Here is a 25,231-nt window from a genome sequence, read left to right on the forward strand (position 1 = left end):
ATATATATATATATATATATATATATATATATATATATATATATATACACCCTTTCGTGGTATTGTGAGTACATTCTCTTTTCATTAACCTTCATGAAGAGGCTAGATCACCATGGTTCTTCATTAAGGTATCTTAAAACCTCCCTGATTTTTTTTTTTCTCTTTCTGGGGTTTGCATGTTAACCACTAACAGAGGTTTTCCATTAGGGTTGTTGCTAATATATTTGCTTTGTAATTGACCACCTTGGCACTTAGGTCCTCTTATTACTTCTTTTTTTTTTTTTTTTTTAAAGATTTTATTTATTTATTTGAGAGAGAGAGTGAGAGACAGAGAGCATGAGAGGGGGGAGGGTCAGAGGGAGAAGCAGACTCCCTACCGAGCAGGGAGCCAGATGCGGGACTCGATCCCGGGACTCCAGGATCATGACCTGAGCCGAAGGCAGTCGCTTAACCAACTGAGCCACCCAGGCGCCCCTCTTATTACTTCTTATAGTGTTTTGTTCTTCTGGATTTTCAGGTAGACTGTCATACTGCCTAAATACAATGGTGCTTTTGCCTCCTTTCTGTCTTGAAGGTGTCCCTTCTAGGCTTCTCGTCAGTATCACAAGTAAAGAGGTCAGCTAGTGCTTGTTAGGATTTTTGTACTAGATTTTCAGTAAGGGTGTTTCATCATTTTCGTAAAGGTAAATTGTAGTCATGTGTTTGTCTTTCACAGAACAAAGCTAAAGAACCAAGAATATGAAACTTTGGATCATTTGGAGTGTGATCTGAATTTAATGTTTGAAAATGCCAAACGCTATAATGTTCCCAATTCAGCCATCTACAAGCGAGTTCTGAAGTTGCAGCAGGTCATGCAGGTATGATTCCTGGGATTTGCTTAGCTGTGGTATGTATAATTGAAATAATTTTACAAACTTTGAGTGTGTACTTCTAAGATGTGTGATTTCTCCCAGCAATATCACATCATTTATTTCAACCACAAGTACTGCTGAATATTTTTTTTAGAGTTGTCAGGACCATGTAGAGTAGAAATAATAATTTAGACTGGGTTAGCTTTGTGAGTGGGAGGAGCAGGGATTTGTGCCTGGGGAGTCATTTTAGGGTCCTCAGGAAGTTTCCCTCCAGTCACAGATGATACTCTATCATTTAGATTTTATTTCTTTGGTTCTAGACTTGTGTCTGTTAAGGTACATTGGTCCTAGGAGAAAGAACATCTTAAAGCTAATTAATCATTGTACAGTGTTCAAGAATTTATCAGATCCTTTCTGAGAGCACATCTTAGTGGGCACGGGGAGTCATGGGTGATCTAGGGGTTTTGAAGAAAGGCATAGATATGAAATACAAATTGTGTCTGTCAGTTTTGGGTAGAATCTTTCTGGAAAGAGAATCTCAGAGCAAGGAAGCAACAGAATCAATTTTAGATAACCCTGGAGAATCTTCACTGTGTAGTCGATCCTGACATTGGTGCTGCACATTTCACGTATTGCCTTTCAGTGCTGTGCATGCGTTCCCTGAGTCCGTAATGGTTGGACTTTCAGCTGTTTGGCAGAAGGTCTTTAAAAATGCATGTGTTGAAAGTAGATCTTCTTTTCACCTCTCACATTAAACTTTCTTCTTCGCCACACCATCGCTGAAGAAGTCCAGGGTATCAAAGACTATCTTTAGTTGGCTTCACCTAAAAATGGCAGGACACCCCTACAACTTGCCTCAGCGCTTTCAACAAGCTGGTGCCGTTGTAGTCTTACAGTTGAGCTAGTGTTGATTCCTCAACCCTCTGGATCCAGTTTTTAACCTACTTTTCTGTAGGTCATGCAAGCTTTTGTTAAACTGGGTTATTGAAAATGTTTACTGACTCTTTAATTTTGTGCATCTTACATGTGGTTGTATTTTTCTAAGAGAATCTGATATGTCTAGCTCTTTAATATTAATTCATATATTCTAGGAGCATTCAGCAGGGTGAGCTTGACTCCAGGGTCTGCTCTGTTTCAGGCAAAGAAGAAGGAGCTTGCCAGGAGGGACGACATTGAGGATGGAGACAGCATGATTTCTTCAGCCACCTCTGATGCTGGTAGCGCCAAAAGAAAAAGGTACGTATTCTTCTCCTAGATGGAGACAGCTCTGTGTCTATTATTTTGTTTTTGATAAGTGCAGAAAAAATGTGTTTTTAAGCTGTCAGGTATGAATTCTCTTATAAGCTCTAATTATTTGCTAACAGATTTTCTGTTAGAATTCATTTGTGAGTTGAAATCATAAAATCATAAAATCCTACTTCAGATAAAACAGCACTGCTGTTGGTCCAAGGGCCATAATGGCTGTAGACCACGTGGATGAAAGTGATAGCTACTTATGGGGCTCGGCAAAGCATGTTACTCTGTTGGCTATCTGGGCCATTTTGCTTTCATGTGGCATTTCAGGAGTGCCACTTAAATCTAATTTCGGTAATTTCTACGTGGTGAATCGCAAAACATTTCAGTACTATCACTGCAGTGAAGTCAGTCGCTCATACTCCTGTGTCTTTGTTTTTCCTTATTAATCTGATCTTTAGTTGCCATTTTAAGGATGTCAGATTGCAGACAACTACGTCATAACTTCTTGTAGTTCATAAAATGCTAAGCTAGATGTTTGGTTTTTCTCTTTCTAATCTTTCTCCGAACTTCCCTCACCCTTCCTTTCTCTCATGGGTTCTGTGGAAGGGCACCTCACTGTAAGACTCTGAGGCTGGACTCCTATAAAGAATCCTGCAAGAACATCTCTTTTGTCTACGCCTCCCACACAGAGTTTCTCTGGCTCACTCTTTGTGGAACACCATGTTCTCCCTCAGCCTTAACTGTCTCACCATCTTTGTAGCATTGGTTGCTCCAGGGAGAACACCGTAAACAAGAAATAAGCTAATCACTAGTAGCGGGCACAGATCCAGAGTTGAATGTAGGAGTCACTAGTAACTGTTGACACTGTTTTGTTCATGCATTAATAGATCCACTAAGATCAGAGGATTTAAAAAAGTGGTTTACGAAAGAGAAGCTGCCCTATCTTTTCCTCTTATAAATAGCATTTGGGAAAAATTTTTTAGTTTTGAGAGTAACTGCTGTGCTATGCCATGGTAACTAAGTTGATTGGTATACCCTGAGATGTGAGTCTCCTCCATTACTGGCCTATGAATTTCATCCTTCCAAGTTCTTAATTCCTTGTTATACCAGGGACAACGGAGAAAAATGTGAAACCAGATCAGAGACATCAAATCAAGGACATCTTTGAGTGTAATTATATAACTCTACTACAGCATCACCTGTGTTTTCCAGATCAGTCACCCATCAAAGATAAAAACTTCTAAGACAAAAGAAGGTAATGGAGGCAAAAGTGATGGTACAGTTAGTGCCAACACTGAATGGAAAGAGAGATCTGAAACTAGTTGAGCCTTTCAACAGTTCTGAGGAAGCATTAGCCCAGGCGAGATCCTTAATGACCTCTCTGTCTCTGTGGCTTGTAGTTGGTGGGGCAACCCAAGTAAATCACAGGGAAGTTACTACTCTAAAACCTCCCGCAACAAGAAAACTAAGTATTATGTTGTTGAAATCATAAAATCCTACTTCAGATAAAATGTCTCTGTGAACAGGTTTCCTAGGAAGTGTTTTGAATAATAAAGTGAAAAACACAAATAAGAGAAGAACAAATATAAATCATAGCTAAAGCAATAAAAGAACATACCTGGTTTTGAAATACAGGCATGAGTGGACATTAAGAGGTTGAGAGAAGCAAGTCCTATCTGTGCTTTGAACTGTGTGGCAAAGAAAGAAACATTAACGAGCCTTTTAGAAGGTAGCTCGTTATGTTAGGTTTTGCTAATAAGAAATAGACTTTTCCGGAATTCAGGCAAATACAGCTGCCTGGTAGGTTAAATTCAGCTTGTCCAGTGAAGTCAGGGCCAGGTTTTACAAGTACCACTTAACTCCTAAATACTGTGTGGATTCTATCTTTGCCTTATTTTTTTAATATCAAAGAGTGTGAAAAATATTAATGTATGTTATCTTCATTCCGGGAGTGCATTCTTCTCCCCCACCCCTTTCCCCAAAAGTCTACCTGCTGTCATCCATGTTAAAATGTTCCAAGTATTCTTAATATCTTTTATCCTTTGGATTGAATAATCCTCTTTTTTTCTCAACCGTATTTGGTTTGTACATGACCCTCCAATGTTGCTTGTTTTGTTTCTCTTCACATGTAATGTTTGTTTCTGCTTTCCCAGGAACACTCTTGACAGTGAGATGTTGGGTCTCAGGAGGCTCTCCAGGTGTGCAGTCCTTTTTTATGCATAAACGTATTTTTAAAAGTATAACTTCTGTGGCATGGTCAGTACTGATTAGGTGAAAAGTGAAGTCTTAAGCATGTGAAATAAGCTTTCATTTGGGTGCCAGTTGTTTTTATGAATAAAGAAAATAGTATAGTTTAGAAGTATAGTTGGTAGAATAAATTCAGAATTAGTTCGCCTCGATATGTTCTGAAGCCTTTATTTGTTGCTAGCTTTGCCAGCAGCCGCAAGCCCTCTCACCAGTCATTGTGGTTGTGCTTGTGCAACAGAAGGTAGCGGCTGAGAATAGGATGGCATCAGCAGTGTCCAGAGGCTGGCAGATGCTGATGCCCTTTCAGGGATGTCTTTTACACATTGGGGATGGTGGAGGGATCAAAACCAATGTTGACAGTCCAGGTGATATCAGCCTGAGTTGGCACCTGTGCATTGGGTTAGTGCTTCTCGAGCATGAATACATTTTGTCAGTCTCTGATCTTGCCCATGTTTTATTTCTTTGAAAGCATCCATTCTTTTGCATGTCACTTATGATTTTTAAAACAGCCTATGAGTTGCCATGTTATAGTCCTAGTCATCATTGCGTGGTGCTTTTATTTTCACCTTAGCCTTCTGGCGTTCGTGGAGTGTCAATTGCTTGTGGAACACCAGACTCCGCTCTCACAGGCTGTAAAGGAAAGTGTTTAGGCATCACCTCCACGTGCCAGGAACTTACTGGCCAGGAAGAAAGGCAGGTTGAAAACAAATTATGTGGGAGCAATGTCATAGAATAATTGCACAAGGTACACACTTGTGTAGTTTTATAGAACTACATATATGACTGCCCAAAGAGCTTTAGGAAGTATGATTTCCCATCATGCTTTTCTTTGCAAGTTAGATGTTATAAAGTTATCTGCATGTTTCTCCCATATGCAGTCCACTCTACAAAATTACTGCGTTATCAATTATCTTCTTCCTAATATTTTCCTTCAGAAAGATTTTCTTAGGTCACAAATTTAAGAAAAAGACCATGGGTTATATTTCTCTTACATCATTCATAGTGTGTATGATACTAACTCTCGGTAATAGTAGAAATAGAAATGTGGGGCATCTGGAGTAGTAGTATAACCCCAAGCTCTTAGAACCTAACTGCCCAAGTTCAAATCCTAGTTATTCTAATTAGCTCTGTGATTTGAGCCTCATCTCAATTTCCTCATCTGAAAAAAGAGTCGATAACTATACCTATGTAAGATCATCGTGAGGACCTGGGTGGTTGATGTGTTTAAAGCCCTTAGAACTGGGCCTAGGTGCAGTTAGTACTCAAAATCCAACTCTGATTATTTTCTGGAAGTAGTTCCTGTTGACGTCAAGGCTCAGTAGATTTCATTTTGTTTTTAGTCCTCTGTTACTAGTCTGGGAAACTCATTAGAAAAGGTTTATTATTTATTAAAAGGTTTTATTTATTAAAAGGTTTTATTCCTTGAAGACTTGAAGATGCAGTGAATGTAGCCAGCCTGGTAAAGGAGAGAACCTTTGGGTTTACTTAGCTTAACAGCAGACACCACCGAAACTCTAGGATAAGGGAGTTAAATGCTGGGAGACCTGGGAGCCTATGAACAGGGTAGAGAGGCCCACGGTAAGTGCCGACTTTTGGGAAAGGGAGGGACATCATAAAAGCAGCCTAGTGATTATCAGCTGATTCAGGTCTTAGTTCTGATTGCTCACTTTATGACCTTAAGTATTTGCTTGACCCTTGTAATCCTCCAGTTTTCCAGCTGCAAAGTTGGGATAGTAAGTGTACCTGGTTCTTAGAGCTTGAGGATTAAATGACGTCACACATATAGTGCTTTACTAGTACAGCCCCTGGCACGTGGTAGAAGTGTTAGCTATAACCATAAATGGGAATTTCGTGTGTATATATGCAAATGTGAATACATATAATAACAAATCATAGCTTCAGAGGAAGTATAATGTTAAGGACATTTGAGAATATAGTCAGCCACAAAGTATGAGGGTGAGGACTAACACTGTGGCATGAAAAATTGAAAGGAAAGATGAGATCCAGAAGGGCTTCGGAGGTTCCTCTAAAACTTGGTGATAAACTAAGAGAAGCAAAAAGTGACAGTGATTGCCGTGTTTCAAGCTGGGTTGGGAGTCAGGAGAATGGTGGTAGTGCTGGCCCTGGAAAATCAGATTCAGAACAGAGCCTCTTGTAGCTTCTAGCTTTTGTGCAAGCTAGAAAAAGCACCCATTTCTCAAGACACTTTCATTTGTTGGAAAATCACTGTAATATAATGATTTTGTTAGCACAGAACCCTTCATGGCCCATCTCCCATAAAATTCTAGAGCTGCATATTTATTATAACAGTGCCTATTACCTGAATTGGTGTCCCCTTAAGTGTGGCACCCATAAGTGCACAAAAATAAACAGGCCTGGTTTTGAACTCCCTTAACATATATTTTACTTCAGTATATTTAAAGGTGCTGATTAAAAAAAGAAGAGTGAGTATGCCAGTTACAAGGTCTGAGATTAATGTACTTTTTCCAAAATGGGGAGGAGTAAACAAACTACTTACAGTTAGTGGTGTGGGAGAGGAGACAGGTAAGATACATAGAGGGGTTCTAAGAAGAATCTGAAAAGCAAAGTGACATTGAAAACAGTAAACAGAAAGTACCAATTAGGGGAATATGGTTTCTAACTTTTTGTAATTCTTATCTCATTTCAGAAAGTATTTGAAGTTGCTTTCAAAAGTCCCAGATATAATAAAGTTCGGCATCCATATTGGACAAAGATAGAGCAAATACACCAACCACCCAAGCTAATATAGTTGTTATAGAAGAGTCTGAAATTTAACTCAGTTTTTTTCTGATAGCCAGATTAAAACTAATGGGCCAGTAGTTCTCAGTGTCAAAGGCAATGTAAGGATCAGGAAAGATGTCAACAAAATAACAAAACTGGGTTTACCCAGTTCAGAGAAGGTTGTAAGTGACCCTAACAACAAAAGTTTTGCTTGCCTTTGAGGATGGAAACCAGTTACACATTACTCTTAAAGAGTGAATAAATGATACAAATGGGGAGAGGATACTATTGGTAATAAAAGTCCTAAAACAGGGGCACCTGGGTGGCTCAGATGGTTAAGCGTCTGCCTTCAGCTCAGGGCATGATCTCAGGGTCCTGGGATCGAGCCCCATATCAGGCTCCTGGCTCAGCGAGGAGTTTGCTTCTCCCTCTCCCTCTGCCTCTCTCCCCTGCTCATATTCCCTCTCTCTCTCTATCTCTCTGTCACATGAATAAAAAAAAAAGTCCTAAAACAATACATTTCACTTATTAGAGCAGTCTCTTAAATAAATTCAGATTTCACATTTTTTAAAAAAGATTTTATTTATTTGAGAGAGAGAAATCACAAGCAGGGGGAGGGGCAGAGGGAGAAGCAGACTCCGCTGAGTAGGGACCCCAATGCGGGGCTCAGTTTCTGGAGCTCAGGATCATGACCTGAGCCGAAGGCAGATACTTGACCAACTGAGCCACCCAGGAGCCCCCAGATTTCACATTTTGGATATGTCCCATTCAAAGCTGCTTGGTGTCAGAGCTATCCCACTCTCCATTCTTTTACTTTGTTGGCATTTTCCCTAAAATTCCGTAAAAAAGCTTTCCCTCCTCTTTAAAAAAACTCCTAAAAATCTGCCCTAGACCCACTCTCAGATTTGTAGAGTATTTGTAGCTTCATACAGAAAAGTCCAGTGATGATTGGGGGTGATATACTGGAACTAGGAAGGGAAGAGAGCTTACCTGGACCAAGAAAGAAACCTTGAATAGTTGCGTGTGATATTCTTGGATTGAGGAGCGATTTCATTTTGAGTTGATTATTGGAGAGATTTTTTTAAGCTCACAGGTTCACAATGGGATTTCTGAGTTTTCATTTTATAGTTTGACCCCCACAAGTGAGATCTAAAGAAACCTTAACTATCTTTAGTAGTTTTAAGCATAGATTTCTGTGATGTCAAATTCAGATTCGGAAATTTTTCTTTAGAGGCTTCTTGAAGGTTAACGTCATCTGTGTTCTAATCTCTGCCTGCATGTGGAGCTCTGTGGTTTGGAGCTCTGTTCCAAGTTCCCCTTCCATTATCCACCTACTGAGTCCTGGACTGAGAGGACTCTTGCTCTCACACCAGTGCACCCAGATGCCTCTTTGGGGAAATCGTTCCCACTGAATGAAACTTCTCCTAACATATCTAACAATTACTTACTTGACATAGAGACACAAAAATACTAAGAGGAGAAAATGACAGAAATGATCCTGGAGCCACTTAAGATTACCCAAGGGAAATGAGCAGTCTGAGTGAAGGCACAGGAAACGGAGGTCCTTTTTCCCTCCTAACTGACCACTATCAGGCTGTCTTAGCTCCATCAGGCTTGGAAGATAGGCATTTCTGACACATTTTAAAAGCTTGACTTAAAGAAAGATATTTCTTGTCTGTTAATTAATTCTTTATTGGGGTTTTGTTTCTTTTTTAAAAAAAGCATATTTTGAACTTTGGAGAGAAAATATCTGGCCTTTGGCCTCTTTATGATCCAGCAGTAGAGTGAGTCCCTGGACTAGGAGACCCATTTAGCCACATTGTTTGCTTCAGAAATGAACTTCCTTCCATTTATAAGACAGGAAACATAAAAAATACTTATCTCTAAGTACTACATTATATGACATTATAAATGTTTATTGAATAGAAATTAAGTCATAAATCATTTCTTTTTATTACCTACCTGAGTGTTCATCTGGAGACTGCTGGCTTGAGTCTGGTTAGAATTTATCATTGTCTTGAAAGCATGCAAATAGTGGGCCAGAAATCATGCTGGAAGATTATCTCTTCTAATAATTCACTGGACAACTCACCTTGGCAACTCATTTATCCTCTCTGAGCCACTTTCCTCAACAAATAGGAGACAGCCTGTCTGTTCTCTTGGGCTCCTTTTTAACTTGGATTCTAATCTGTGGTCCCTTGACTTGGTTCCACACCACGCACATCTGTTGCTTAGTGTCACATCTCACTGGGAGAATTTGGAGAACAAGACAGGGACTCACATTCAAGGATGAAAATTAAGTTCAGGTGAACCACAGAGCATTTATTCCTTAAGCTAGGTTGGGATGTTGGAATAATGCCCATGGAGCTGGAGGAAGCAGGGACTGACCTAGACAAGATAAATGCAAGAGAGACTTATTCCGACTGTAGAGACTCTAGTCTTGCAGATAGCCTCCCTTTCTTTCCTGGTAACCAGGATATGCAGATGTTCAGAGTGGTTGTCTTAAGAGATGGCACATTCTCTTTTTGTGTGTTTGGTTTTAGTTTTTTGAAGTGGGGACTGTTAGTAACAGGGAATCAGTAATTTTACTCTCATTTTTGCTATGTTCTTAAAAAAAAAACATATTTCAACTGATAACAGAATTTCATTTTCTTTGGGTGTTAGAGAAGTTTGTTTTCAAGCATTGCATTTCATAAATATTCTAAACAGGTTTGTCTGGTGTTCATTGGCTGCTCCTGCCAGAGTTACTATGTTTTTTTTTTTTTTTTTTTTTTTTTAAAGACTTTATTTATTTATTCATTAGAGACAGAGAGAGAGAGGCAGAGGGAGAAGCAGGCTCCCAAAGAGCAGGGAGCCCGATGCGGGACTCGATCCCAGGACCCTGAGATCATGACCTGAGCCGAAGGCAGACGCCCAACCATCTGAGCCACCCAGGCGCCCAGAGTTACTATGTTTTAACTATTTGGAAATTCTCCTATATTTGCTTATAGCTGCCAGCATGTTTACTGTGTTTGTGGCATATGTAATCAATAAATTATCATTATGAAGCACCTTCCGAAACATGATTAATTTTTCATTTCATGTTCATCCTTGTATGAAGAAAACTGAACCTCTTTTCATTTCTCCCCTTTTCTACCTCCCCCCTCAACAGTAAAAAGAACATAAGAAAGCAGCGAATGAAAATCTTATTCAATGTTGTTCTTGAAGCTCGTGAGCCAGGTTCAGGCAGAAGACTTTGTGATCTATTTATGGTTAAACCATCCAAAAAGGACTATCCTGACTATTATAAAATCATATTGGAGCCAATGGATTTGAAAATAATTGAACATAACATCCGCAATGACAAGTATGCAGGGGAAGAGGGAATGATAGAAGACATGAAACTGATGTTCCGGAACGCCAGGCACTACAACGAGGAGGGCTCCCAGGTAAGGATGTGGGAATCCTGGGGTGGGCACGTTTTCTTTTGGGTGCTGGTAGCATAATGCATTTTGAGAGACCGGATCTAGAGGCCCTCCCTTAGGTTGCTCTTCTCAATGATTAGCTTTGTCTTTTCTTAATTGTTAACACGGCAATCCATTGCAAAGGTTAGAAGTTCATACTCTGTAAGCTGACATCCTGTATTTGAATCCTGCTCTGCCAGTTCCCGTGTGAGTGACTTATCTTCTTCTGAGCCTCATTCTCCCTATCTGTGCCCTTGAGATACTGATAGGGCCATTGTAGGATTTAAACAAGAGAGCATACGCAGAGCACGTAGCACCCAAATGAAAGCCAGTGACAGGAAAATCTTTGCTCATTGTTACTACGCGCAATAGCCATACTTCTCCAGGGATAGTCCACAAAATGGTATGATTATATAAGAATCAGGATGTTCTCAGAAAGGCACCTCTAAGTAATTGATTTTGTTATGAAGTATCTTGATTTTCAGTTCCTTATCAGTGTAGCTATAATACATTCTTCCTTCTTTGATATTTTTTCTGTTTCATATTCTGTATCTATTTTTTTATTGAAGTATAATTGATGTGTAACATTATTTCAAGTGTACAACATGATTTGATATTTATACATATTGCACTGTGATGACAATAAGTCTAGTTAACATCTGTCACTATGCATAGTTACAAAATTTTTTTTCTTGTGATGAAACTTTTAAGATCTACTCTCTTAGCAACTTTCAAATATGCAGTACAGTATTAATAACTATAGTCACCATGCTGTACACTATATCCTTGTGACTTACTTATTTTATATCTAGAAGTTTGTGCTTTTTGACCCCCTTCATCCGTTTCATCCATTCCCTACCCTCTGCATCTGGCAACCACTGATCTGTTCTCTATCTGTGAGCTTGGGTTTTTTGGTTTTGGTTTTGGTTTTTCAGAATATACATATACGTGAGATGATACAGTATGTCTTTCTCTGACTTATTTCAACTAACATAATGCCCTCGTGGTCCATCCGTATTGTCACAAATGGCAAGATTTCATTCTTTTTTTATGGCTAAATAATATTCTTGTGTGTGTGTGTGTGTGTGTTTATCCATTCATCTATTGATGGACACTTACGTTGCTTCCCTATCTTTTTTATGGTAAGTAATGCTGCAGTGAACATGGATGAGGGTGCATATACCTTTTCGAGTTTGCTTTATCTACTTTAAATCTTCCAGAAATAAAATAACTTTAATATCATGTATTTCCTTTCTTCTTGCTATTACAAAGTAAAGTAGGCACTGAGGGTACTTGTGATCAAGCCCTCTATCATAGCGAGGTGTAGCTATACGGGCCATTAGGTGAGTAACCTTGTTCTTGACTACGTATTACCACCCTTGGCTCCGTCTTCAGAGAGAGATCCTAACCAGGGATTGTTGCTTTTCACAGATCAGAGGCCAGATTGTGAATTCAGACTGATATTAAATCCCATTTAACAATATTTGAGGTATTGCTGTCCAACTATCATATACTTTTTATTTCCTATTGAGCTAAGATTGCTACCTTGAGGGTCCAGTGGAAGAGAGATTTATGAAGAAAGCAACACATGTAATTATGTTTTAGAACTTCTGTAAAAACTTGCAGTGATTCTGCTGCAGTAGTTCTCCAACTTTAGCATGCATGTCTGCACATTAGAATCACCTGGAAAGCTTAAACAACAAACCATTTGAGGATGAGGCCCACCCTGCAGAGATGCGATTTGGTTGCTCTCTAGTGATCTCAAGCTTTATGTCTTTAGTTCCCAACTATGCTAATGTGTGTTTTTAAAACTTCTTTATAGATGCATGTTCTACTTCAATAGAACGTTTTTTAGAAAATAATTTTAAATATATTTATGGAATATAGGTGTACAACGATGCGCACATCCTGGAGAAGTTACTCAAGGATAAAAGGAAAGAGCTGGGCCCGCTGCCTGATGACGACGATGTGGCTTCTCCCAAACTCAAGCTGAGTAAGGCAGCCTCACGCTTGTTACTCAGTTTAGTCTGTCAAGGATAGAGTACTAATTCACTGAAATAATATCTAACTAAGTGGTGAATATGTTTGAACTCACACTCTAGCAGGGAGTTTTTTCCTTCTCTCAAGCACTCTCTGTATTTTAAGTAGTTAAACTGTGGAAAGCATGTGGGGAACAGATTATAAAGTCAGAGGTTTTGTTTACTCTCTAAATGCTGTGGACATTTTGTAAATATTAAGTAGTAAGAATAGATATTTTTTCTATATATTATGCCTGCAAGAGTGTAGTGGCAGATTTGGTTTTTTGTATGTTTGTTTGCTGAGCACTAGAATTAAAAGTGAATCCCAGCTGCAGATCCTAGACAGAATTTGAGGAATTAGAGATGCTCAGCCACTGTACTGTAAATTAACTCCGTTGTCTTTTGAGTGTGGTCTCTGGATGGTGATTTTATTAGAACTATGAGGATAGGAAAGACAACAAAAGCAGTTAATAGTATTGAACTAAATAAGAGGTTTCTGCCTTATTTAAAATATATAAATAAAATAAATACCAAGCAAATTACAATGGTATTGTTATATATTCTTTGGAACTATATTTGCTGAAAGGGGGAAAACAAACAGACCCTGCCTTTTTTTTTAATATGAATTGACTATAAACTGAATATTATAATAGTTTGGGGTATGATTTATTGCTAAGTGATGATTCCTTCTCATTAAGGCATTTATCCTTTCTTAGAATTGTAAAAGCATGCAGAAGGTTTGCAGAAATGTTAATCTTTTATTCTACTTTTTAGGGACACAGTGCCTTTTAAAAATAGAATTAATTCCAGGGGGTGCCTGACTGGCTCAGTCAATAGAGCATGCAACTCCTGATCTCGGGGTTGTGAGTTCAAGCCCCACATGGGGTGTAGAGATTACTTTGAAAAAATAAATTTAAGGGGCGCCTGGATGGTTCAGTCGGTTGAGCATCTGACTGTTGGTTGTAGCTCAAGTCATAATCTTACAGTCCTGGAATCATGCTTCCTTGGGCTCTGTGCTCAGCGGAGGGCGGGGGAGGGGGTGTCTGCTTGAGATTCTCTCCCTCTGTCCCTCCCCCCACTTGCCTATGCTCTCTCTGAAATAAATATATCTTTTTAAAAAATTGAAAAATAAATTTAAAAAGATTTTAAAAAACAAGTGATTTTGTAAGTTGAGTTAGGCAATGATAGATAATTAACAGTAACTATGTATAAATACACATATTTTTTAAAGTTTAGGGAAAGGAAATTTTAATGTGTAATGTTGATTTCCTTTTCATTTCTCTATTTTGTGTTATGAAACGTTTCAAACATATATGAAGACTGGTACAACAAAGCCCTGTATGTACCAGTTACTCAGCATTTCTCAAGAGTGTGCCATACTTACTTCCCATATCCACTTTTCTCTCTCTTTTTGTTCTAAATTATTTTAAAGAAAATTCAGTCATGTCATTTCATTTCTACATAGTTGAGTGTGCATCTCTAAATATGCAGATATTTTCTTAAATAACCATGGAATCATTATTGCACCTAACAAAATTAGCAGTTTCTTAGTTTCATCTAATACCTGACAAATTTTCAAATTTTACTGCTTATCTCACAAATGCATTTTTACAGTTGGTTTCTTCAAATCAGGACCTAATTAAATTCTTTATATTTGATTGTTATGCCCTCTGTTCACAGTCTAGAGCAAGCCCCTCCTTTTTTAATCCTCATGCCACTGACTCTTCAGAAACCAGATCACTTTCTTGTACAGTTTCAAATTTTGGATTAATCAGTTCACTTTCTTGTGATATCAGCTAACTTTTCCCTTTATTCTTCTCATTTCTTAAAAAATGGAAATTTACTCCAGAGGCTTGATTAGATTCATTATCAGCCCGGCAAGGATGCTTGCTTCATAACATAATAGGTTTTCTACACTTGCATTGCATCACATCTTGGAGCAATGTCTGGTTGAGGTAGAATCTAAATAAGGTCCACATACCGCACTTGATTGATACTTCTTTTAATCTATAAATCCCCCTCTCATCTTTCTTTTTTTTCCTTTGCAGTTTATTTGTTGAAGAAATTGGGGCTGTCCTGTAGCTTCCCACAGTCTGGGCTTTGCCAATTGCATCCCTTTGCTATAGTTTACATGTTCTAATGTCCTTGGTGTTTCCTCTAAATTGGTAGTTGGAGCAAGAGCCTTGATCAGATTTAAATTAGATTTAATCCTCATCCCCTCCTTTTGGCACAAAAACCAACTTCAGAGGTGATGAATGGTCTTCCATTGGGTGGCCCTGTAACAGCTGTCGTTTCTCCCACATGTTAACAGCGATTGATGCGGACTCCATTAATTCATTAAAGAGGTATAAAATAACAGTAATCTGATTTTATCATTCCTTGCTCATTTACCAACTGGAATACTTCTGTATAGAGAAACTTTGCCTCATCCAATATTTGGTTACCCAGTAGTACAATTTTTGCTTGTTTGTCTTTTTTTGAGTTTGGGTTTTTTGGAAAGGATAAAAGATAGATTCTTACCCCCCTTTGTTTGCCAGTTTTCAAAGCAATGCATTGGTTTACCAGTATCCTCCAACATTTACCCAGTTCGTTTGTTCATTTTTATATATCATTAAGAACTACTAAATTTAGATGTGTTGCTGAGTTTTAACTCATTGCAGTTGTTGTCCTTATTGATGCTCCTGTTGTCCTAGGCTGGCCACTATGTTCTACTGACATAACCACAGTAAGAACGCGTTGACAGATTCTTTACTGTCTTGTGTTTCAAGATACATGAGGCTCATCTTGTGCCAACTGCGAGTCAGCCATTTGCTAAGGAGCTACTGGTGTTAGTATTTGAAATCTGTATTTCAGAATTATGACCAATATAGTCAGACTATGTGGGGTTATACCGCTACTGGATTGGTCATTGTTTCCAGGATTTTCAGTGGACAGAACTAGGAAATTTTGTGTGTGATTGTATTATATTTAAAGATAAAATACATCGTAAGTTCATACTGATGCTCTTAACTGAGATTTACGGCTACAAGATTTTTATTCAGTGTTCTGTTTCAACATCTGGATCTCTTTTTCTCCTGTGATAAAAATCTCAGTTCTCGGGGCACCTGGGTAGCTCAGTCGGTTAAGCATTTGCCTTCGGCTCAGGTCATGATCTCAGGGTCCTGGGATTGAGCCCCTCATCAGGCTCCCTGTTCATCGGGGAGTCTCCTTTTCCCTGTCCCTCTGCCCCTCCCTCCACTCGTGCTCGCTCTCTCGCTCTCGGATCAATAAATAAAATCTTTTTTTAAAAAATCTCAGTTCTCAAGGATGTTACAGGTGATGGAATTAGAATGTCACATAACTATTCATTTGCTTTATTCTACTTTTCACAACTATCTCAACATGATAATGCTTATTACTCTCTCACTAAAAATATGATTACTGAAAACAGTTTAAATTTGTTTCCAGTTTTTTCTTTGTCCATAAGCTAGATATACTTCACTTAGAGAAGTGCTAATTAAACTGTTTTACAAATCACTTGGAGTACTCCCCTTCTTATGATTATGCTTTACCAGCTGTATACAAATTTGGGTTCATTTATTTCATTTTATTCATTTAACATTAAATCTCTTCTTTTAGGTAGGAAGAGTGGAATTTCTCCTAAAAAATCAAAATACATGACTCCAATGCAGCAGAAACTAAATGAAGTCTATGAAGCTGTAAAGAACTATACTGATAAGAGGGGTCGCCGCCTCAGTGCCATATTTCTGAGGCTTCCGTCTAGGTCCGAGCTGCCTGACTACTATCTGACCATTAAAAAGCCCATGGACATGGAAAAAATTCGGAGTCACATGATGGCCAACAAATACCAAGATATAGACTCCATGGTTGAGGACTTCGTCATGATGTTTAACAATGCCTGTACATACAATGAGCCTGAGTCTTTGATCTACAAAGATGCCCTTGTCCTGCACAAGGTTCTGCTTGAAACTCGGAGAGACCTGGAGGGAGATGAGGACTCTCATGTCCCAAATGTGACCCTGCTGATTCAAGAACTTATTCACAATCTTTTTGTGTCAGTCATGAGTCATCAGGATGATGAAGGAAGATGCTACAGTGATTCCTTAGCAGAAATTCCTGCTGTGGATCCCAGCTTCCCAAACAAACCTCCTCTTACATTTGACATAATTAGAAAGAATGTTGAAAATAATCGCTACCGGCGGCTCGATTTATTTCAAGAGCATATGTTTGAAGTCTTGGAAAGGGCAAGAAGGATGAATCGGTAGGTTTTCAAAGCTATTTCTTTTTGAGGAGGTGTGATAGTTAATGCAAAACAGAAGAAAATTCTGCTTTGATATGCTCTTTCAGCTTAGGTACATGGTTACAGTTGGTGGGGTGCTGTTTTGAGTTCACTTGCCACAACATCTAGAGAGCAAGCATATGCTGTGGGGGAGAGCAAACACTAGTGCATCATCTAGATCAGGGCCAGTGAGAAGGAATACAGGACAAATTTGAAGATCTGTTGAAAAGCATAAACTCTTACAGTCTTTTACAGAACATGTTTTTTTAAAGGATGAAATGCTTATAATTAGAAATAGTAATGTGGTTTTTTTTTTTTAACTTTGAGTTCAATCCAAGCATGCTTTGAATAAATTAAAATAGCTCTTAAGTTATTGATCTGAGGTTAGCCAATTTAAATTTGATCACCATTTCCAGTTCCTAAAAAGGCTTCTTTTTTTTTTTTATCTCAGATTTCTCACTTTTAAGTGCCTTTTGCAGATAGTAAATGTACTAAAAGAAGCAATCAAATTTAAATTTCCATCAAACTTGAATTCCCTTTTAATTCTGATCTGTGTTAGATCTTCGCCACACAAGAATGGTATAATTGACTTAAAACAATTTCAGTTTAGCAGTTACAGTGTGTCTTCTGTGTGCTGTTAGAGTCACTTGGGGGAATATAAAAAGTTAAAGATACAGACCCTACCTTCCTGGAGCTCACAGTCTACCATGCTGAAAGGAGACTTTTAGGCAGTGGGTGTAGAGTAATTCCAGCTGGGGAATCTGGTGAAGCCTGCATTTGCTCTGGATCTTTAAAGAAAAATTAGTAGTAATGTTTGCTGTTCCTATTAAGCACCTGCTCTTTGTAAAGCACCATGTGAAACACTTTATCTAGATAATCTCTAACTCTTATAATAGCCATTCTAGGTGATAATCTTCCCACTTTGCATTTGAAGAAGTGCACAGACAGAAGTAAGTTGCCTAAAGTCATACAGCTAGTAAGTGGGGCTGCTCTTCTTGTTCCCCCACTGCAGAGCCAGGCACCAAGACACTAGTCACGGAGCCTAGCCGTAGATGATCAGGCTTGTGCTCTGTGGTCTAAGAGCTCCAAGTCCAACAGTTGGGTTAGGACCTGTGCTTAGGGAAAGATAATTCCAGGTGTGAGACAACACAACAACTTGATATGTAGTTAAAGATGGAGGAGTAGGAACTCTGTGCTAGAGTTCTGAAAAGACCTGCGGTATCAGGGGGGAATGGGAGAATGGGTGGGATGTAGATAAGGCAAGTGGTTTGAGTGAAGGCACGGGGTTAGGAAATGAATGTGGTGTGTTCAAGAGATGGTGGGGTTGGGGTCAGAATGGAGAGGCGCCTGAGTGACACATTTAGGAAATGGCCTTAATGTTCAACAGCAGAGCTAGAAATGAAGAGAAAGATGGGGAGACATCTTGCAGTCAAAATTTGCATTCTTTATTTTCACTTATTCAACAAACGTTAATTGAGTGGCTACCAATGATAAGCATGTTCTAGATACTTGGGATATACCAGTGGACAAGACATACGAATCCTCTTTCATGGAGCTTAGACTTCATTTTTGTTCTCAGTTTTCTTTCTTTTTTTTTTTTTTTTTTTAAGATTTCATTTATTTATCTGAGAGAGAGAGCATGAGAGGGAGGAGGGTCAGAGGGAGAAGCAGACTCCCTGCCGAGCAGGGAGCCCAATGCGGGACTTGATCCCGGGACTCCAGGATCATGACCTGAGCCGAAGGCAGTCGCTTAACCAACTGAGCCACCCAGGCGCCCCTGTTCTCAGTTTTCTTAAATAGTCCTTAAGTCTAAAGTCACTCCTCTCCTCCACCTCTGCCCCGCCCCCATTACATCTTGGGGTTAGTTCTGTGAGTCTTCCAAAAGTGCATTTGTCTCTTAGATCATTAGCAACTTTGTCTCTCTTATATAGATAATGTGTCTATTTTAGGAAATAAGCAGATTTGTATCTGTAGGAAATGAGCTCTTTTCATTTTTCCATTGTTGACCTGATTTGCTTTTGAAGCCCAGAAGGTAGAGTCTTGATGCATTTATTTACATGAGGCAGTGATGAGTTTCACTCTTGTGCCCAGAGCCTTGTAAAACTAAGGGAAGCCATTTTTTATCTTTGTGAATGAAGGTTGTATTATGACTGCTTACGGTAGTTAAGCATAACCCCATGCTGCTGAGGTGGACATGCATCAGTTTAGTGAATGATAAACCATCGTTTTATCCGTTTTGTCAGTAATGAGGGTAGATATCTCAAAAATACTAAGTTCATGAATTTAATGAAGTCCATAGGCACTAGGTTTCTATTTTGATCTTTAACAGTGTTCATGCCTCTTCACATTCACCCCTATCCACCACTGCCACTCAACATCGCCTAGGACCTTACACCCTGAATAGGAGTCTGAAAAGTGAGGCATAGAAAAGTTCATTCAGGGGACAGTGGTTTGTCCATCGGCAGTATTCAGTAACAGCACAGCACTGACTCATGCCAGTTAGCCACTGGCTTTCCTAATCTGCTGGCAGCATTCCTGAAATCAGTTCTCGGACTACCTTACAGGAAGGGGAACCCTCGGGAAGACAAGGACAAGGGAAGCACTAAGAGCTTCCTGTGCTCTTAATTATTTCATTCTACTGGATGTCTGCCTTATAAAGATTACCCAACAGCTAAGGGGAATTAAGAGTTATTTTCTTTTTCCATCTTGAGTTTTTGTTCTTATGCATGCAGGCAACACTGAGCCTCACAGATTAATTAATGAATTCTTCATATTATTTTGTTTAAATAAAACAGGAAAGATAAGTCAGATGTTTAATGGCTGTGTACAGCACTTCCATTACTAAACAACATGACCTGATGGAATTACGAATCTGCCCTTTCATTGTAACAGGGATTACCAAAAGTGCGTTTTCACTTTTAATTTTATACTTAAAACTGTAAGCTGTTATAAAATGAATTTTAATGTCAAGTGAACAGTCTTAAGACATCTCTGTTCAGAAAAAAAGGCATCAAAATAATAGGAGTTTCTTCCCTTGACCAGTTTTATTTTTATTGCTTTCCTGTAAGTATTAGCATTTCTGTAACCTGAAAAGATTTTTAAAACCTTTCCAGAAACATTCATTTAGGTTGTTATTGGCAGTGTTTTTAGATTGTTTGCCAGTTCACTTTGGCTGATGGGGAGAAGCATTCTGGAGGTTTCACTAAAATTTGATGCTCTAGTGGTGGGTATCAGCAGGTGACTGACTGGGCTTGCCACTCCTCCCTGACCAGAATGTGTCCATAACTGCTCTGAGACTTTGTCTGTGGTTACTTTGTGAATATTTTTCAGACCCTGGTATTCCTAGTTAATGGAATTATGTTTAAGCCATCCTCAGACCACAGTGGATTAGAGATAGTAAAAGAATTTCTTCCAGTCTGAATTCTGAGGCTGATTTTGCCCAGTCCTGTCCTCTCATTCTGTAAATGAGGAAAGAGCCTTTAAAAAGCTTTCAGTGTGGCAGATCATTTTCCCCCCATCTTTCACTATGTTGCCTCTGCTGGTTCCCCAGCATTATGTAGTCATTTCTGGGAAACTAACATGAACACTGACTCTGAGGCCCATAAGTGTTATAGGATGGATGCCCTCATGACTTTGAAGTTTAGGGTCAAATATTTGCTGGGGCCTACCAGCCTAGGCAAGTATGATAGAGATTCAAAAAGAAGAAAGTGGATACTGCCTAAATCTTTTGTCAATAGTTTATATAATATGTTAGTCCCTCGGTTAAGAGAAAGTAAAAATTAATCCAAGGATTAGATACAAGTAAGTGTCGTGGTGTGGAGCCTCAGTGTAGTCCTTGATTGTGAAACCCCCCCTCCCCCCAAAAATGCCAAAATCAACGGATGCTTGAGCCTTGTTTCTCCCCCAGAAAACCGTATGAGGCCTTTTCTTTTACATGAGCTGTACAAGGAGTGAGTCTTAAGGAAGAGGAAACTGGTGGGCATGAGGCTTGCCGAGGTAACAGTTCAGATTCTCTTCTAAAACTTTCAAGGAGATACCCTGCTGTACAGAAGTACCATTATATCCATTAACGTGTTATGGAAGCATGGGTAGAGTTAAACATATAACTGAGGTGTGTGAAAGAAGCAGCTTGTATGTCAATGGGTGCTCTTGATGCCCTTATAGGACAGATTCCGAAATCTACGAGGACGCGGTAGAACTGCAGCAGTTTTTTATTAAAATTCGTGATGAACTCTGCAAAAATGGAGAGATCTTGCTTTCACCAGCACTCAGCTATACCACAAAGCATTTGCATAATGATGTGGAGAAAGAGAAAAAGGAAAAATTGCCAAAAGAACTAGAGGAAGATAAACTAAAACGAGAAGAAGAAAAAAGAGGTTGGTTTCTTTTCATTTTATTAAACATGAAGACATGTTATACTCTGTTCTAGTTCTGGCTCTCCTAGCTTGCTGTGGGGATGAATCCTGTCTGTAAATGTTGACTCTTTCACAATGGCCATGTTGAGATAGAAATGCTTTTATTATCATCGGTTCGGTCATCAGACTGTTACAAATTGGAAGTGCTGTGTGACACAGCTGTTGCCCTAGCATTTCAGGAACGGTCAGTTAGCTCACAAGTGTGGGAGCTCACCAGGTCAAAATACTATTGGCAGATAAAACCTGCGGGGCCTGTCTGCACCTGGGGAGCATTCTCAGCAGTGAATGCATCAGGGTTCTGCCCTGTCATGTTGCCGGATGGCTTTCCTCCTACAGACTCAGTCCAGAGTAGATGATATTTTGGTTGAACCACAGTACTAGGAGGAAATTTTTATTTTCATTTTATCAATGCAAAAATGTTACTTTGAATCCCTTGCCAGAATTTAGAAATATTTTGACAGTGGGAACTTTTATTAGAAATTTGGTCATTTCAGGGACACCCGGGTGGCTCAGTCGTTAAGCGTCTGCCTTCAGCTCGGGTCATGATCCCAGGGTCCTGGGATCGAGTCCCACATCAGGCTCCTTGCTCAGCGGGGAGCCTGCTTCTGCCTCTCCCTCGGCCTGATGATCCCTCTGCTTGTGCTCTGTCAAATAAATAAAATCTTAAACAAAAAAAAAGAAAAGAAATTTGATCATTTCTGGACTCGCTGGAGTCACCGTCATGGCCAGCCTGTTAGCGCTGGCACCAGTGGCGCTGCTGGTGGCACCGGCATGGGGCTGGGGCGGCCAGGATCACCGGGACTGGGACACCGCTGCGCCACTGCCCCACGAAGATGCGGAGCACGTGGCCCACTTCGTGACATATGTCTGTGACTGGGGCGCACTGGCCACACTCTCCAGAGAGGAGGCGGCGCATGGCTAGGCCTTTGCCGATGTCTTCTCGCTCGGCGATGGGCCCCCGGGCGTGGGCAGCAGCGGCCCCTACTTCTGCCTGAGCCCACTGCAGCAGTTGGTAGGCAACCCTCAGGAGAATCTACATGCTACGCTGACCATGTATTTGGCATAGACTAACTTCTGCAGGAAGCATGTATTTGATCCCCAAAGTCCCCTCTCTGCTCACATAATACTGTCAGGAACTGTTACTAATGTGAATGAAATGGAAATGGACTTTGCCAGGCATTCACTGCTCATCCAGCACCCTGAGATGAAAACCTGGCCTTCCAGCCATAATTGGTTCTTTGCTAAGTTGAGTTTAACCAACATCTGGATCCTGGACCACTTTGGTGGACCAAAAGTAGTGACACCTGAAAATACTATAATGTCACATTTTAGTGAAGTAGAATGCAGCAAATTTAACAGCACCAATGAGCTTGCTTAGGATGGTTCATACAGACTTTAAGGGCTTAATGTTTCTCTGTGGAACACTTCCCAGATTAACCAGTTTTCTTTCACACGCTGGTTTGTTTGCTTGCTTGCTTACTTGTTTACAAAGTAGAATTGGACTGTTCCTGGATTTCTTGGAAGATGTGGTTTTTAGACTTTTTTTTTTCATAGTTTGAAGCCATTTTCATAGAGGTATGTCTTTCATTTTAAGTATTTTTCCTTCTAGTTTTCCGGCGGTGCTCCTTTGAAGAGGAGCTAGTGCCGGATTTAGATTGCCCATTGGCATTTGACGGTACTCAGAGATGTGTCCTTAACTCCTGGAAGCCACTGTGCTAGAGAGAGGGCCTCACTCACCCACGGCTGCGCCTGCGCGCCTGCATATGTGTGGCCGAGACAGACCGTGGTGAGACACAAATAGAACTTCCTCCTCGTGGTCCGTCTGTGTCTGACAGGCCTGGGTGTTGTTGATCCAACATAGGGCAAAACCATTTCTTATAAAGAATTTCTCTTTTCACTTTTCAGATCTAGAGTAATAATTACCTAGAACAAAAGAAGCTCCTAAAATGTTTCCTGAATTTGATTTCCCCACATAAATGGACATGGTATAATCAGTGTCCTCCACTCAAAGCACACACGTACACACATGTACACATTATTTTATTTTCTATTTTGCCCCCAAATGGGCTTGCAAAAGAAAAAAGAAGGATGCAGGGAATTTTGTGTAAGTCACTCATTTCCAGTGTTCTTTTGTAAGTAAAGTTTACCAGACATGGACCAGCTTACGCCAGGCCCCAAACCCCCTCCTCCCAAGTGCGCTCAGTAGCTTTTTAAGCAGTGCTGCTCTCAGCAGTGGCCTAAGCCTTCCTCAACTGCTGTAAATCTTTAAAATAGCTCCCGTGCTGTTACTATCTGAATGAGGTTGTCAGGGAGAAGATAACATGACTTAAAAAAAAAAAAAAATCACATTTCTTCAGAAAAGTGCCCATTAACTAATGAATAAATAAAATGTAGTATATGCACCCAGTGGAGTGTTATTCACCCATAAAAAGTAATGAAGTTGTGATGCATGCTACAACACGGATGAACCTTGAAAACACGCTAACTGAAATAGCCACACAGGAAAGGGCAAATATTGTATGGTTCCACTTATATGAGGGACCCAGAGTAGCAAATTCAGAGACAGAAAGTAGAATAGAGGTTACTAGGGCCTGATGGGGAGGAGAGATGAGTTAGTACTTAACAGGTACAGAGCTTCTGTTTGAAATAAAGAAAAAGTTTTGTAAATAGATAGTGGTTATGATTGCACAATATTATGAGTGTAATTAATACCACTGAATTATCTACTTAAAAATGGTCCAAAAATGGCAAATTTTATGTAGTGTATTACCATTTTAAAAAAATTAGTAACATACCAAGAAACTGAATTGTACACTTTAAATAGGGGAATTGTATGGTGTGGGAATCATATCTCAATGAAACTGTTTAAAAACAATGATAGCAGAGGAGGGTGGGAGCGAAAAGAGGATGGTGTTTAATGGTACAAACTTGTAAGGAGTAGTAAATAGCCATGGAGCACTAAAGCACACTAGAATGAAGATAGACCACAGTATCTTACATGAGTAAGTGCTGTGATAAATATCACTACAGTGGCAACAAATATAAATGTATCAAAGTAACTGGTTGTTATAACTTAAGTTGACCCATTGTTTTATGTCAAATTGATTCAGTTTAAAAAATTTTTAATGATGGCAGAAAGGAAACATTTAGACAAGGATTAGAAGATGAAGAAGAAATCTCCAAGGCAGTAGAACAACAAAGAAGTAGGAAGATAACCAAGAGATCAACCCAAGAGGCCCAGAATCCAAGTGATTGCAGGGCACAGTTCTGCCAAGCTTTCTGCCACTATATAACGAGGATCTCCTTTCCAGTAACATTTTCTTCATTTGCACCTGTGCCTTCTCCTGCCAAGTCCTTAATGTCCGTTTCTCTGCCATAGTCTGTTCAAAGCAATGGAGGCTTTTTCTTTTCTTAAAATTCTTAGAAAGTTTGTTGTTTCCAAAGGAAAAAAAAATTCTTCCAGTCTCTGTTCCCAATTCCAAAGTCGCTTCCCTGTTTTTTAGGTGTTTGTTGCAGGAACACCTCTCTAGCAGGTATCAAAATCTCATCTAAATATGTCAGCTTTATGAGCTCAAAAGTCCTAAATCTTATTATGTAAATCATTTAAATGGGTGTATGTGGGTGGGGCTCTGGGTATAATCCCTCCTGGGACATAATTCCTCTCCATCTGTGGACCTGTGAAACTAAAAAACAAGTTCTTTGCTCCTACAATATAGTGACAACACAAGAGTGGGATGAGAGACATTCTCCTTCAGAAAGGGAGAAATGGAGAGGAAGGGGTCATTTGAGTTCCAAGCAATCTTGAAATCCAGCTGGGCAGAGTCGTTAGGTTCCGAGTCCCAGAAATAGTCCTCTGTGGCTCAGCACTCTGCCCTCTACATCACCCTTTTTCATGAAAGGTAGCAGATGTTTGCAGCTGAGTAGTTTTAGCAGCCTGTTTCCTGTCTAGAATTTTGGGGGTTTAGCTAACACTCTGATTTTGTACTTTCTCTGCCTCTTT

General features: G+C 39.6%; 1 protein-coding gene and 1 pseudogene across 11 annotated transcripts in view; both read left to right on the forward strand.

Moving 5' to 3' along the window:
• The window catches only part of PBRM1 (polybromo 1), a 114,128-nt gene that overhangs the window by 45,606 nt on the left and 43,291 nt on the right, over positions 1 to 25,231 (forward strand). For 6 of the 11 annotated variants that reach the window (XM_044921440.1, XM_044921449.1, XM_044921480.1 and 3 more), the window contains exons 13-18: positions 716 to 857; positions 1,990 to 2,087; positions 10,228 to 10,504; positions 12,407 to 12,512; positions 16,156 to 16,798; positions 20,981 to 21,192. In XM_044921440.1, coding sequence (XP_044777375.1) covers positions 716 to 857; positions 1,990 to 2,087; positions 10,228 to 10,504; positions 12,407 to 12,512; positions 16,156 to 16,798; positions 20,981 to 21,192 — 1,478 coding nt within the window. Of the gene's footprint in view, positions 1 to 715; positions 858 to 1,989; positions 2,088 to 4,240; positions 4,286 to 10,227; positions 10,505 to 12,406; positions 12,513 to 16,155; positions 16,799 to 20,980; positions 21,193 to 25,231 lie in introns of all 11 variants that reach the window. The other 5 variants (XM_044921445.1, XM_044921477.1, XM_044921469.1 and 2 more) reach the window with 1 other exon arrangement.
• Positions 21,953 to 22,609, forward strand: LOC110585046 (annotated as a pseudogene).

Source organism: Neomonachus schauinslandi, chromosome 1 (genome assembly GCF_002201575.2).
Source record: "Neomonachus schauinslandi chromosome 1, ASM220157v2, whole genome shotgun sequence".
Classification (NCBI taxonomy): Eukaryota; Metazoa; Chordata; class Mammalia; order Carnivora; family Phocidae; genus Neomonachus; species Neomonachus schauinslandi.